We start from the raw sequence: 14,989 nt of genomic DNA on the forward strand, positions 1-14,989 counted from the left end.
TAAAGCCAAACTGTTTTGCTTATTCAAGCCTGTAACTCCTTCCCACTTTTCAGGAATAGGGCAGGCGGAACCTCCCAACTGAAGAGAGGGTCCTTCTGCCGCCTCCAGCATAAGCTCAGGACAGACACACTTTACTACAACTTGGAAGATGTTTTTTCAATAGGAAGTGTGAGAGGACCTCACGTATTTCAGGACCTGTACGTGAGTGCAGGGTGGAGACAACTCTGACCATAGTTAGTAGTGTGGGGAAGGAACTAAAGTACTTGCTCCAGAGCATCGAGCATCAGTCACTGGGGTTAACTGAAGTAAAGCTGTGCCCTGTGTAGTGAAGAACACAAAAAGCCTATGATCGTTATTTAGTGCAAAGTCATGTACGGTCCATATCTACTCTTCCCACGTGCTTTTTTTGGTAGGTAACTTTTTTTGCACTTACATGCTTTAGCCACAGTTCAGCAGATACTTGCAATTGACCACATAGATAAATTGTACTGTTGACTGCATGCGCATTTGTAGAGGTACCAGCAATGCTTTATGTGGAAATGACTTTTGTAAGAATCCTACGAATCTGAAATATCTGAAAACTGTTATTGCTAAAACTGAAGCTTATGAATTATCACTACTTGTTATGACTTTTTATAGTCCAGAAATCACATTTAAATACTTACCAGTTTCAACATGCCAGACCTGAAGGTTTCAGTGCACTTGTTGGGATTCCAGAGATTCATAATGCCAAAGCTCCTGCATTGAACCTGTTCCACTTGAACGTGCCTTCAAACCTTGAAAATGTTTGGATTGCTTTTAAGTCAGGGGACAGCTGAAGTGCTACAGGCAGAAGAATGTGTCTTCAGTTTTAAAACTTCAGTAAATTCCTTGCTGTTTGTGGACAAGGAAGTGTGATACGGGATGAACCTCTGATAACCCTTCTCACATGTGGTTGCATTAAATTTTGAGACTCTGTATTCTCTGACTACAGAAAAGCTACTGCGTGCTTTCCCAGTTTGTAGCTTGGGAGAGCCAGAGGTATTACCTAATCCAGTTTCAACATGACTGCACTACCTTTCGGCGCTGACTTGAACTGTGCCCAGAGGCGCCAGTTGGTTAATATATAAATGATCTGTTGTTGTGCAAGAAAAACATACCACTTCTATTTGATCCAACTATGTTTGCATATTGATCCACAAGAAATGTGATGGCTTGGCAGTGGTCTAGGGTGCAAAAACTTTATAAACTGCTAATTGAGATATTCACAATCTCCTGGTGACAGCATACTGCTCTCCAGTATGGATGTAGTGTTTTGAATATTTCTGGAGTGCAAGGAGGTGGCATGCAATCTTAGAGCAATTTGATAATCTAAGCATTCTCTCTTGGAGAAAAATGCCTTTTACACAGCTCTTGTCAGGCAGTTTGGGTTCTTGGGAAGTGAAAGAAAAACCTAATTATATGTAACAGGCTTCTCTATAGTAAGATGGCTTCCACTGGAATATCTATGGAAGGGAAAGCATGAAAGCTTATGTCTTGCTTCTTTTTTAAGAAATGGATTTCTGACCACATACAACAGAGTGTACTGGGTAGGATTGTGCTTCTCAACTGTTTTGAATTGAAGGGCCATTCAGCTGCTTGTATAGTTTGATGCTTGGAGATATTGGTGGAAAAAAGAGAGTTTCTTATGTTTAAAATCTTTTCCTTTCACAGAAACATTGTTTTTGGGGTTACGAGGAAAAGCGTTGATGATGACAAAGCAGTGAATGTGAGCTGCAGACATGCTAGTCCAAGTGTCTTTTCTCTGTGTCTGCTGATGGTAAGGAGCAGGTCCCTGGCTAAATGTTTGGGTCTTGAATTATTTTGTATAGTTGTTGCAAAATGCCTTCAGACTGTAGCTTGAAAAACTGGTATAGGGAGAAGTTTCCCTGTCAAACCATTCTTTCGTCCCCTTCCTCAGTACTTTATTTCCTATAGACAGAGAGGAGCTGTTTTCTAACAACTGATCCTGCCTCCCTGTTTCAATTCCTAGAAAAGAACCAAGTGTCACAGAAATACTAATTTTTTTTCTCCCCTTTCCTCTTTTCTGCTGTTGTTGCCAGGGTTCATTCCCACTTGAGAGCAAGCGGTGCAGGGAAGACAGGGAGAGAGGGGGAGGAGTTCAGACTCGCTGTGCAAATACATACAGACCTACTAATCTAAATTGGTGCCTCATAGAAGAAAATCACAGATGAAGCAAGCGGCTAACAATGGCTCATTCAAAGGCTCTCTTAGTGCTGGAAAACTTTATAGGAGGCAAATTTGTTCCTTGTTCCTCCTACATAGACTCCTATAATCCATCCACTGGAGATGTTTATTGCAGGGTGCCAGACAGTGGCAAAGAAGAGGTGAGTACTAACCAAATGTATAAAGAAGTGAAAATGGTAAATGCACATAACACTAATATTTTGAGTGGGAGAGGCTGAAGGTGAGAGAACAGAAAAACAATGAAGACATTAATGCTTAAATGAATAAGTTCTTCGTTGTATTGTAGCGCTGTGTAATCTATTGCTGTGGCAGCGAATACTGTTATTTTTTTACATTTTGCTATTAGAAAGTTACAGGCTGGATCCTAGGCTGGTGTAAATCAACAAAGCTTCAGTAACTTCAGTGGAGCTCCTTCAGCTCACGTGGGAGATGTCTTGTACATAAGTTAACAATAATGCTCAGACTGGCTGTAAGTATAAACAATCTGTAAGAGGGAAAAGGGTTTATTGATCTCTTTTGTAAATAAACTTAGAGGCACTGTATAAAACTAAATTTCTCCCTTAGTGTCTTGATGATTTGCAGTTGTCATTTAAAAGGATTTTTGGCTTGCTTACTCTTCCCTGAAGATGGTAAAAAGCTTCCAGACCTTGTTTTGGTATTAGCAGTTGGATATTAAGAGGAGAGGATGAAGTGGTTGCGATGAGTTTATGCTTCCTTATAACATAGCCTGTCCTCTGCATCAATGTAATGTTTCCTAGTCCTGTTCTTTCTAGTGGGATGAATGTTTCCTGGTACCTTATAAGTGTTCAGATATGGATAGGCAATGTGACATTCATCTGGGGAGCTGCAGTTTCATTGATGCTACTTTATAAGGGACCTACATGTGTGCATCCAACATAGTGTTTCAGATTTACTGAAGAGAAAAATGATTGGAAAAGCTTGGATAATGCAAAGGGCTTGGCAAATATTGACAAGTACTGTACGGTATTTTCAAAACATTTTTTAAAAGAAACTGCTACTGTGTGTGGCTCTTCCCTTCACTTGTATTTCAGTCCCACTGATGTCTTTTCTCTTTGCTTCTCTCAGCAGAAACCTTTGCACTGTAATTTCAACTGGGTAAATATTTGCTGGATGCTGATGACCAAGGGTTAAAGAGTAACAGTTTGGGTTTGCTAGAATACATCTGTGTAAGTTCATTCCAACCCTAATTATGCCTGGAAAGACTTCTCTGATGTGCAGGTGCAAATCTTCCTGTTCATTTATTTGCAAAATCACTAAGACAAGAGAGATGTGAGAATGCCAGAACAGCCTAACAAAAGTAGGCTGCTGGCCATTCTGGAGATATAGTTCGAGTATTCTAAAGAACAATGGGTTTTTTCGTTCAGCTTCTGAGTTAGTGGTTGTGCACAGCAGTGGGAACCCAGTTTAAACACCTGTGAAGTTGGCAAATGCTTTACTTCTGCCTTCAGACAACTATACAAGAAGGTTGGGCTCTGCAGAGTTGAATCCACTGGTGACTGATGGAATATGCTGCAGGGGAAAATGCAATCACGAAGTACTTAGAGGGTATCTAGAGATATCAAAATAAGCATCTAGACCCAGGTCCAACAAAGAACTTGAGATGCTGGTTTGTAGCAAGGCTCAATGTCCAGCTGGATTTTTTCTAGGTTAATTTTAGTGAAAGGTTAGAAGGCAGAATGGAGGCAGACAGCAAATCTGTTGCTGACCCTGGAATTTAACACCAGGTCAGCTGCAGTGGCCGTTTGAGCCAGTTTCTGCTAAAAACACTGAATATTTTTTTTCAGGGGTTAATTTGTCCCCCCAGCTAGATGTCTTAAATTCCAAGTAGCAGCACCAAAGCAAGCTGAACACATGCCCTGTATCTCCAAAAGACAGGCTGGTAAGAGCTAATTAGTCCTGGAAATACCTGCTTAAAAAAATCTCTCTTCAAAGAACATTGCTCCTGCGCATCATCCCCTGGGAAAGTTAATATCATATCCTGAGGGCAGTTTTGAGTATTTTGATACCAACCTTTTACGATACATCTGGATCGTGTGTTCTTTCTCTGTGCCTGTCTTGTGCAGAAGAGGAAAGCAGAAGGAAGTGTTTCAGACACACGAGTTCATAGTTGAATTCTTATGTGTGTTTTCTTTGTGGCTCGGCTTTCTTTGCTGCTTATTGCTAGTCAAACTAAGTAACTGTTTAACCTTTGTACGCTTCCTTACTTCTGTACAAATCTCTCTCCTTTTTTTCCTCTTGCCTTTTTTTAGATCAATCTACTGCCACTTCGTTCCTTCCTTTGCTGATTTTCTCTTTTGCTGCCTGTGAAAATGCGACATCTTCCTTCTTCTAAACCCACTGGAGGGTTAAAAATGCAGATAGCCTTAATTTCACACCAGCCCTCCCTCTCTTGAAGCACACAGCACCTTGTGGAAAGCACTGCAGAGGAGAGGACAGATGAGAAGCAGCACCACAATGGCACCTAATGACAGGAGGGTGGAAGAACAAGTTAATTAGTAAGGGTGGTATGGTTTCACAGAGGGTGAGCCTTCTTAGGGTAGCATGCCATCCACACCTGACTCACTCAAGAAGCTGCAGTTCCCCTTTCCCAGGCCTCCTTTGGCCCTGCTCCAGCTGTTTGGTGGCCGACAGCCTGCTGCTGTCGGCATCTGAGCAGTAGGTTCTCACATTACAGTTGAAAGTCTGAGCTTGGCCAGTGATCCATGTGACCTTGCGTGACTTGGTTTATTCCCACCCTGGCCTCTGTACCAGTGTCATTCCCACCCTCAAACTCTGGTCCTTATTTTTAGGGAGACTATAAATTTTGATCTGCATGGGGGGGGAAGGATTTTCACCCGCTTGAACTTTTGTGCCCTCGTTAGTAAAACATCATTGGAATGCCTGTAAAATATTTTGTGATGGTTTTTATAAAACCCATCACAATCTGAAGGAACAGATCTGGAACTCAGTTTTGTGGAATTGATGGGAAGGAGTCTTCAGTGACTGCATGGGAACCAGCAATGTGGCAACATTAGGAGAGGTCAGAATTATCTGATTAATCTTATATCAGCGTCCTCCTAGTTATTGACTTGGGCGGATTTCCAAAAGCTGAAGAAATTTGTGAGCAAAAATGATGGGAAACTAAGACAGCTTTGGCTAAACACCCACCTTGATGCATATGTTAGACATTGGAAGCAATTAAGAAGTGATACATAGGAAGCAAAAATTCGGAAATAGGGCAGAAAATTAAAATACGGAAGGATGTTGGTAAACTTCTTTAGACTAGTAAACAACATTGAGAAGGAACTGCTTATAAATCAATAGATGCAGGTAACTTTCATTTAAGAGCTCAGAGGAAATGACTGATGGAGGAGAGCGTGTTTTGAGGAATCTTAATCCTTTGAAGCCTACTCTGCTTCAGAAAAGTGCTGGTATTCTGCCACTATTCAGAAAGGTCAGGCTGAAGGACTGTGCAGTAGTTATGCACATCTCAGGCAAGATACTGGCAAGACTGGTATGCACCTATATGAAATGCATATAATGACCTTTCATATCTGTAGACTTCGTTAGGTACCTTATGAGAGAACTGACTAAACCCCCAGAGTTTTAGAAAGGAGCTTTTTTTTTTTTTTAATCTGAGGGCGTTAATGAGTTTCTAGCCATGATCAGGTAAGATTAAAAATTTTCTCTGAGTGTCTATTCTGTAAATGGATTCTTAGTCCTTGCTTGAACCAGCTGGGGGAAAGGGAAGAGGAAATTGAAGGCTAGCAGGGCGTACAGTCTGTTCCTTCCCCAACCCCTTACTTTCATCATTTCCTGGTGTGGCTGAAGTCCTGTGTTGCAAGGACTGTGGACATTTAGACTGAGGCTGCATGTGCTCTGCAAATTTGCCTGTACTTTCCCCCATGAGAAACAAGATTCTGCATGAGTTGGGCCAGTGGCACTTGCTGGCGCCAGTTGACTGGTCTGGCATTTCCTCCAGGCCTGGAGGATTGCCCACTAGTTGTGGAATGTAGAGAAAAGTGAGAGTTAAAGTGGAGTAGAGTATGAAGAAAAGAAACTACCTTGAGTTGAGATGGTGTCTTGAGAAAAGCGAGAGTTAAAGTGGAGTAGAGTATGAAGAAAAGAAACTACCTTGAGTTGAGATGGTGTCTTGAGAACATGAAAATGGAGAAGCTGTCAATAGTCACAACTCTTCAGAAGTGAAGTCTTCCCAATGATGTGATCTGGATTATTTGCCTCTCAAATATGAGTTAGTCTGCTGATTGTTTGATATTCTTTCTAAGGCCTTCTATTAATAATCACCATCCCTCTTTTGCTTTTTTTAGGTGGAAGCTGCTGTCAGATCTGCCAAAGCTGCCTTCCCAATTTGGTCCTCAAAAAGTCCATTGGAAAGATCTCAGATCCTGAACAAATTGGCAGACCTGATTGAACATGACCTGGAAGCATTTGCACAAGCAGAGTCAAAGGATCAGGGTAAAAACTGGAACTGTTCATCTCAAATATAGAGTGTCTTGCTGAATATTGAAACCTTGATGTGTTTGAACTTTGCACAAGTTGCTGATTTTTGATTCCTGTGGCATTATTGCTTTTCAGAATTGCTGACTTTGACTTCGGTTGTTAGATATTTGGAATGCAATACTACAGGGGAGCTGTTGTTATTGATTATGGTTGCACTGTGCCATGGATTACCTGGGCGCAGGACAAAACACATTTCCCCAAAAACATGCAAATCAGCTTTCAGAGCAGAGTTTAAAGCACTGTTTCTGCCCATGATAACACAGCAGTGTGCTTTTTTTTGTTTCAGGAAAAACTATTACATTTGCTAGAACGGTGGACATCCCTCGGGCTGTGTACAACTTCCGATTCTTTGCCTCTTCCATCCTTCATCACACAACAGAGTGCACCGAGATGGCAACCATGGGCTGCATGCACTACACCTCGAGAGCACCTGTGGGAGTTGGTATGATGCTCCTGAAATGCTGAAAAGCTTGGCAGAGTGTCTGCCTCAGTAGTGGCTCAACAAAGAAAGAGGATTTTTCAAAAGCATTTGTCGTCTCTGGATCATGTGCTAAACATGACTAGTCTGCTTAAGCATGAGCAACTTTATGTAAAATCAGTTATGCTACTTCATGGTAAAAAGAATGCTTATATGCCTTAAAAAGCCTCTGTTTTAACCTGGTAGCTCTCACCCTCAAAACCTCTTGTGTTTCGTACGTGCATGTCTGTGTGGGTAAATAAGTATTACTGCTGTGGGTCAGGGAGGCGTTTGGAAGCATGCAGCTGCTGCTCCTGCAGCTCCAGGGAGAGCTGGATCCTCCTCGCCTTTGGAGAAGCAGTAGTGGCTTGCAACGTGACATTTCAGCCTGTGGCTGGAATGCAGACGGAGCTGGGCAATTGCTGAAGTCAGCCACTAGATGCTGCTGGTGCTTCAGAAATAAAGTGGCTGTGCTCACTTGAGGAGTAATGGAGTCGTGATGATTCCATTAGGTGTTTTATCTCAATATGTATGAATGTTCCACATTCACACTTGAATTATTTAAAAAATAAAATTGGCTAACCTAGAGGACCTATTTAAAAGTTTTTGTGAGCAGTGGAGAACATAAGTATTGCTGGTAAAATCACTCTCATAAGGAAAAGGCACTCCTTGCATCTGCTCCATCAAACAGCGAGAAATCCTGTGACTTCTGTGAGCAGTCATAGCTAACAGTTACAGATTGTTTTTCACTATTTCCTCTAAATATGTAAGGTGAAAGTATTCCTAAAGGCAATTACTGGAAAAATTCTGGTCTTTCAGCAATTCATGGAAGCATCAGTTCTTACACTGATAAATTTGGCACTCGTAAGTTAGGCTAAAATGTATCAGGAAAATATGCACTGTATGTTATGCACGCTCTTTTTTTGTATTAAAATTGGGGGGGGGAAAAAAGTTCTAAAGAGCAAAAGAAAGCAAGAGTGATCTGAGCTAACACACGTTAATTTGCTGTTGGCTAACACAGCGTGTTACCACAGACCAGTTGATGTACATAGTTTTTATGGCCCACCTTGTGTCAGTGTTCCTAGAAAACACTGAAAAGCTGCTGTGAATATGAGCTTCTGCCCCGAAGAAGCAGCAAAACTTATTCAGAGAGTTCGGCTGATCACCTTTAGGATCATTTGTGCAAATCTTTTAAAATCATCTGCCTCTGAGAAAAGTTTCTAGCTGCAAATTTGTTGTACAATTGTCTGGAAATAAAAGCCATAGCCAAATTCCCTTCATAAATCTGAATTGGTGTATAACTGCTTGAGATTGTCTCCCAGCAGACTGAACTCCTGTCTTTTGTGGGTTTGCTTTGTAGCTGGTTTAATCAGTCCCTGGAATTTGCCACTATATTTGTTGACCTGGAAAATAGCTCCTGCTATCGCATGTGGAAATACTGTGGTTGCCAAGCCAAGTGAGATGACATCTGTCACAGCTTGGATGATGTGCAAACTCTTGGAGAAAGCAGGTAAGTCCCATGGTATGTTAAGGAGGGAGAATGGGATGGGAATGCTTGCCTGTGCACCATATTTTCTGTTGCAGAAATCAGAAAGTGCTCAAAGAATTTGGGAAAGACTGTTTGCTGTAGCTGAATGTTGCACTGGAGAACAAAAAGCTCTCCCTCATAATATCCCATCTCCCCACGCCAGCTATTGCCCATTTTTTTTTCCACTGTCTCCTCATGAAAATTCTTCCTGTGCCTCCTTTCCCTCTCCTGCACTCCATTTAGAGGTGATGTAAGTCTGTGGTGCCAGCAGAGGAACCATGAGGGCATAAGAGAGTGAGAATCAGCTCTCGGTTGCTGTGTCCTGGCTGTATTTGGTGCACTATTAAGAAAAACTGGGAGGACAACTGCTTTTTGCCTGAATGACTGAACACTGAGTCTCTGATGATGGGTGTCAGGCAAGCTTGACTGATCAGTGGAATTGGTTTTATCTCTTAACCTGTGACCCCCAGAGTTATTAAACATCATGCATTTCAGCTAGTACTTAAGTTAAGGGTTGGTCTCTGTCATGCTAGAGCTGCTGGTAATTTTCTAACTTCAGAGACAAAACACAGTGAAGTGAAACTGACAGAGCAAGGGAAAGGGTACGATGACTGCGTGCCTTTCTTCCCATCAGGAGTACCCCACGGGGTGGTGAACATCGTGTTTGGAACAGGCACCAAGGCCGGAGAAGCCCTCATCTGCCATCCTGACGTGCCTCTGATCTCCTTCACGGGAAGCACGCTGACAGCCCAGCGGATCACGGAGAAAAGTGCTCCGCACTGCAAACGGCTTTCGCTGGAACTGGGAGGCAAAAACCCCGCCATCATCTTCAATGATGCCGACTTGACGCAGTGCATCCCCACGACCCTGAGGTCCAGCTTTGCCAACCAGGTGCCTCCCACCTCTGTAGCATACAAACCCTGTTATCTGTCTGCGAGTCTGTGTGTGTACGTGCATGTACCTTTGGATGCAAATCCTGAATTGTCAAGGTCTGTTTCAAGATTCTCTGTTGTAGGCAAAGTGTAAATAGAAAAATACGAAAAAAAATTTCATCATTCCACAAGCAGGAAAACAAAATTATAAAGGGTTCATCCTAGTACTCTCCATCAGAGAATAACAAGGTGTCATTAACCCTTTCAAAATAGTTATATTGCTTATCCTTCCAGAAAGCAGCTGTTTTAAATCCAACCCTGCAAATAAGTGGGAAGCTTGCTGATTTTCTGGAATTAAATTAGGAGACTCCCCCCAGAATTCTATCAATGTTCCTCTTCCCTCATCACCACCCTGAGGAGAGATCACCAAAGCCATGAAACTGTATCAGGGCAAATGTTCAGAAAAATAGCTTGGTATCAGAAAGGGATTATCAGGAAATGAAGACAGGGATGATTCAGAATTGGAAATCACTTTTCCTATGAAAAATGTTGGAGAAGACAACATGCAATTAATGAAAAATCAAATTTATTTGCATTAGTAAGTGACTGTGCCATCCTGTTACTGCTGTTTTGTCTTTTTCTTCTCTTTTCCTTTTTAATCTGGGAAAAATCCTACTTTGTAGTGTTGGTGAATGTAGTTTGCACTCCTGAGGATGCAGGGACACAAGCCTCGTTCTGGGACGTGACTCTTACTAATACTCATCAATAGTACAATGTAATCTGAACGAATACTGTTGTTTTTCTTGTTTGTTTCTTTTTGGTAGGGTGAGATCTGTCTCTGCACCTCCAGGATCTTTGTTCAGAGGGGCATATACAGTGAGTTTTTGAAGCGATTTGTGGCAGAAGCTAAGAAGTGGAAGGTTGGGAACCCCTCAGATCCTACAGTCAACGTGGGAGCACTAATAAGTAAAGAGCATCTAGAAAAGGTGACGTTATGTGGAGTTTACATGGTTTCATCTCATCTTTTAGAGGGCTATGAAAGGTGATTTCAGAGGTGTATGGAAAGGACCATGTCCTCTCCAAGATTAGCTCTGAGGGATGATGATTCAAAGCCATTGTTATGAGGTATCTTTTTGTTAAGGTTTCTGTGGCCTGGGATCATGTGATTACTCCAGAAAAATCAACTCCATGGGGAAAATAACTTCAAATGACAAACAATATTTTTTTCCCATTTGAAGTGAAATAATTCAAAATGTGTAAATCTAAATCCTGAATTTATCCTAAGCAATCCTAGAGTTCAGCAATATTTTCATGGATTTTTAATATTGCATTTGCTGAGATCACTTATTTGCCTAATAAGGCAAGATTAACAAGGTAAAAGTTTTATTTTTATATCGCTCTTTGGCAAATTCTGGGGAGTACAAGACCGGTTTGCTAGGACTGCTTGCAGTAATTTGAATTGGGTATATGCAGAGGGAAGCTGAGATGGTGCACAGTTAAACATAGTCTGCTTTAGTGGCTTATATGAAATGAATTTTTGTGGTGTCAGAGTTCAGGAGAGCAGATGCTCACATCCCAAAACTATCTGACACAATCAGCATAAGCAAGAAGCAGACCGAAAACCACAGACTGAGAGAGAAAGCCAAACCTTTGTCATGCTCCCTGACGCCTCAGCAGTTTCCCCAGGCCTGTTCAGCAGTAGAGCGGCAGAAGCACCCACTTCCCGAGGTCCGAGGTCTGTGGCACCACAGAGGACTTCTGAGTCTAACCTACCAAGGTGGTTAAAAGAAGAAAAAGAGAAAGAAGGCCTGGTGGTATCTCTGTGGTGTTTCTACAGGGAGAGAAACCAGGCAATGATTTCAGAACAGCAGAAGTAGATCTATAGCATGTCCTATGTGTTCAAGGTAGCATACGATAGCAGCAGCCATGGAAACAGCTTTAATTATTTATTGATGAGATTTTCTGCTGCATTCATGGCTTTGTCATCCTAGTGGCATGTAAACATTTAACAAGCCTGCCTGTGAGGTAGGAAAATATTACTGATCCCTTCGAGTAAATGAGTGAACCGTGGCATGGAATATGTGGCAAACTGCCCAAGGTCCTGGAAGAAGACAGGGAGGCTCTGAAACCACTTGTGTTTTCACCAGGGGCCCTACCCTTTTGAGAATACTTAGTGAGAAGAGCCACTGGTGTTGCCTGGAGAGAGAAAGGTTGTTTTACAGCAAGAAATACCCAGCCTTACTTTTACAGAAGCATAACAACAAAAGCTAGGGAATGACCTCTGTTGTTGGGAGGGAAGTAAAGGCAGTGTGATCCAGTTGGAGATATTCAGGGGTTCCTGTTGATGTGCCCAGACCGGAGAGGTTGGACCCTCAGGATTTGGTGTCCTTTAGCAGTGATGTTTTCCTGCTGCTTCCCCAGGTAAGGAGCTATGTGAAGAAAGCCCAAGCTGAAGGAGCCAGAGTCCTCTGCGGAGAGGGAGTGGATTCCTTGGCTCTCCCAACTGGCAACCAGAAAGGCTATTTCATGTTGCCCACAGTTATTGCCGAAGTCAAGGACGAATCTTGTTGCATGCAAGAAGAGATCTTTGGTCCTGTGACATGTGTGGTAGCATTTGATACAGAAGAAGAAGTGATCGAAAGAGCCAACAGTGTGAAATACGGCCTGGCAGCCACTGTGTGGTCCAGCAATGTGGGACGCGTTCATCGAGTGGCACAAAGACTACAGGCTGGATTGGTGTGGACCAACTGCTGGCTTGTTAGAGATCTGAACTTGCCATTTGGTGGGATGAAAGCCTCAGGCATAGGAAGAGAGGGAGCAAAGGATTCCTACGAGTTCTTCACTGAAGTCAAAACTATCACAATAAAGCACTGACATATGTCAACAGAAGTATTTTAGGGTAAAATAAATGATAGTAATTTGTCTTACTGTGAATGGCTTTCTGGAACACAGGCTACTATTGTGGCCATCTTTTTCTTGAACTTTGGTCAAGTAATATCAATGACAGCTGAAAATAGTCATCCCAAATGCTAATGTTGAATTCAGCCTTTCATGTTAAATGAGAAGATCAGTGTGGACTCCACAACCATCCCAGCCCAAGCCAGATGACTTGCTTATCTTATGGATCCTAAAGCTTTTTGAGTATTCCCGTCTCAAAAATCTGTCCCTCCAAGGCAGATTGTGGAAAGGATGATGTATAACTGTACCTGTGGTTGGTGAATTACCTTGAGGGACAAAGTGGCAAGCACGTTTTCAGGCTTATACTGTAATGGGAATCAGCCTGTTTCCACTACGAGCAGTATGTTCCACATACCAATCTGTATTGCACTTCACTGATATCAGACAAGGACTAGTGCTACAGCACACTAAATGCCTAAAGCGGTACCTTTAAACTATTAAGTGGTATTAAATCATACTGTTAGGAAATTCTCATGATACACAGAGACAATAAACATTTTAGTTATAACCTGTTTTATGGTATGCAGCTGAATCATCCTAACACTTGTTCTCTAACTATTTTGAAATTACAGCCTTTTGTCACTTCTAGGCCTCAGTGATGGTGTTTTTCATGTGCCTGCACAAAGATTTGGCTACATCATAGGCAGTGTCATTCTTCATTAATAAAGACTGGAAGTGACTCCTAAGAGAACTAACTGTTGGAAATCCTTGTCACCAAAAATCCTTGTCACCAAAATGTAATACCACTGGCAACTCTCCCTCATTCATTTACAGAGCTTTTTTTTTTTTTTTTTTTTAAATTGGGTATCTCACAAACTTGTTCACATTCTACAAAAAGAGAAATAAAGTTGGATACACATTTCTTCCCCTCTGAGATGGCTATGTTGCTACTGAATTTTTACAGCAGTCCTTCATGATTTGTTTTTCAAGCTTTGAGCTGAATTCCACAGTAAACAAAGCTGCACGGAATTTCATGAATGCCTGTATTCTGAGAAGAGCTAGTGAGTCATTGGGATATTTTTTCAGGGCTGTTGGGAGAAAAAAGCACCTCTAAAATACAAAAAAACTGATGGAAAAATTATTACTGATGAGATGTGAAAGAATGGAGTAGCAAATTGCTCCTCTGCACACTGAAAAGAAAACACACAGATTTGGGGTTGATAGAAAATGCAATTTTATTTTTTGTACAGTTTATAACATTTTTAGAGGTGTGCAGCTATCATATGCAGGGCTGTAATATCTTGTAAAACTGGTGTAGAGAGTCTAGAGGAGTCTCTAGGCCTTGAATACTAATCCATACCTTTATTTTGATATTTCTGATCAAGACAGGTTTTTGGCGTAGTGTACCTTTCAAGAGCATATTTTCCAAAGAGGATTTATGTTTTCTTTCCAGAGTTTTGGCCAAGCTAATGCTGGGATTTGCACTTTTCTTAGTAAAAATAAAAATGCCATCAGGGTGTTTTAAATTATGGCTGCAGAAAGGCAGTCTTTCTCTCTCTTTAAGTGCTTTTTGGTGAGAGGAGTCACTGGAATAAATAGTGATGGTGGTGGTGTCTTTGTCTTGCGTGAATCATGCCAGGGACTGCTCTAGATGTCTTAAGAGTAGGGGGATGGATCCCACCTCCCCCCTTCCAGATGTCACTCCAGAGTGAGTTGCTAACCAGGAGCATTTGATACTTGTGTCCTGAGTTGGCTACAAAGCTGATTTTCTCTTTCAGAAGACTTACTGAAAATAACTTGCTCCCCAGAGCTAAGGCCCGAGTGTGTGATGAACCTTGAAATCTCTGGATCCAACGTGGTTGCAGGGCAGACCTACCAGGCAGGCTGGGAACGTGGTCATCTGATGGATTTGCAACAAGTAACCCCAACTGGAGATGAGTTAAGGAAATGCATAAAAATGATAGGCGTAGTGAATTGATGTATTCTGAAGAAGCACATTTTATTTTAAAACTCTGCCTAGGTCTATTGGTGACCATGTGGTGGCAGCAGAACACCTGCCTTGTTTTATTTATCCCCCAGTCACTCGTTTTGCTGGGAAGGGAATGAACAGCTACCTCAGTGCAGGTTTTATTCTGCCAACTATTTTTTTTTTTTTTTTCCAAATCCTGTTTGGAAGAGCAAAAGAATCCGACAGGTGTGAAACGCTTCATTAGTTCAGGGGTGCGGGCATTTTCAGCAACAGCAGATGGGATGTTATACAGTTAGTAGATTTGGATGGGTTCTTTCCCCCACCTGGATCTGGTCTAGGTTCAGTTTCAATGAGCTGAATTTTCTTTCAGGTGTTGATTTTCGCTTGCTGTTAGATGTGATGGGAGATTTCTGTATATATTTCATGTACAGGAGATAAAGTCCTGTGCGTCATCTATGTGTTTCTGGTCCAAGATATCTGAGGTATTTTGTAGAGAGGTGAAGTAGTAGGTGGGGAGG

General features: G+C 41.9%; 1 protein-coding gene across 2 annotated transcripts; it reads left to right on the forward strand.

The window, feature by feature from the left end:
- The first annotated feature begins 1,270 nt into the window (after nt 1-1,270).
- Nucleotides 1,271-13,436, forward strand: ALDH8A1 (aldehyde dehydrogenase 8 family member A1). 2 transcript variants are annotated; one of them, XM_069787267.1, is made up of 7 exons: nt 1,271-1,798; nt 6,555-6,702; nt 7,034-7,189; nt 8,565-8,714; nt 9,367-9,623; nt 10,429-10,590; nt 12,026-13,436. In XM_069787267.1, exons 1-7 carry the CDS (start codon nt 1,667-1,669, stop codon nt 12,476-12,478), a joined length of 1,458 nt encoding a protein of 485 aa, XP_069643368.1. In that variant the 5' UTR covers nt 1,271-1,666; the 3' UTR covers nt 12,479-13,436. The 2 variants fall into 2 exon arrangements, with proteins under 2 accessions (XP_069643368.1, XP_009918430.1); XM_009920128.2 differs by lacking the exon at nt 1,271-1,798 and adding an exon at nt 1,908-2,366.
- Nucleotides 13,437-14,989: the final 1,553 nt, after the last annotated feature.

This window comes from Haliaeetus albicilla, chromosome 7 (genome assembly GCF_947461875.1).
Source record: "Haliaeetus albicilla chromosome 7, bHalAlb1.1, whole genome shotgun sequence".
Lineage (NCBI taxonomy): Eukaryota > Metazoa > Chordata > Aves > Accipitriformes > Accipitridae > Haliaeetus > Haliaeetus albicilla.

Coding starts and splice junctions, on each gene's coding strand:
- ALDH8A1 (XM_009920128.2), top strand. CDS start 2,229: ATGGCTCATTCAAAGGCTCTCTTAGTGCTGGAAAACTTTATAGGAGGC. Junction 2,367..6,554: donor CAGACAGTGGCAAAGAAGAG/GTGAGTACTAAC, acceptor TGCTTTTTTTAG/GTGGAAGCTGCTGTCAGATC. Junction 8,715..9,366: donor CAAACTCTTGGAGAAAGCAG/GTAAGTCCCATG, acceptor TCTTCCCATCAG/GAGTACCCCACGGGGTGGTG.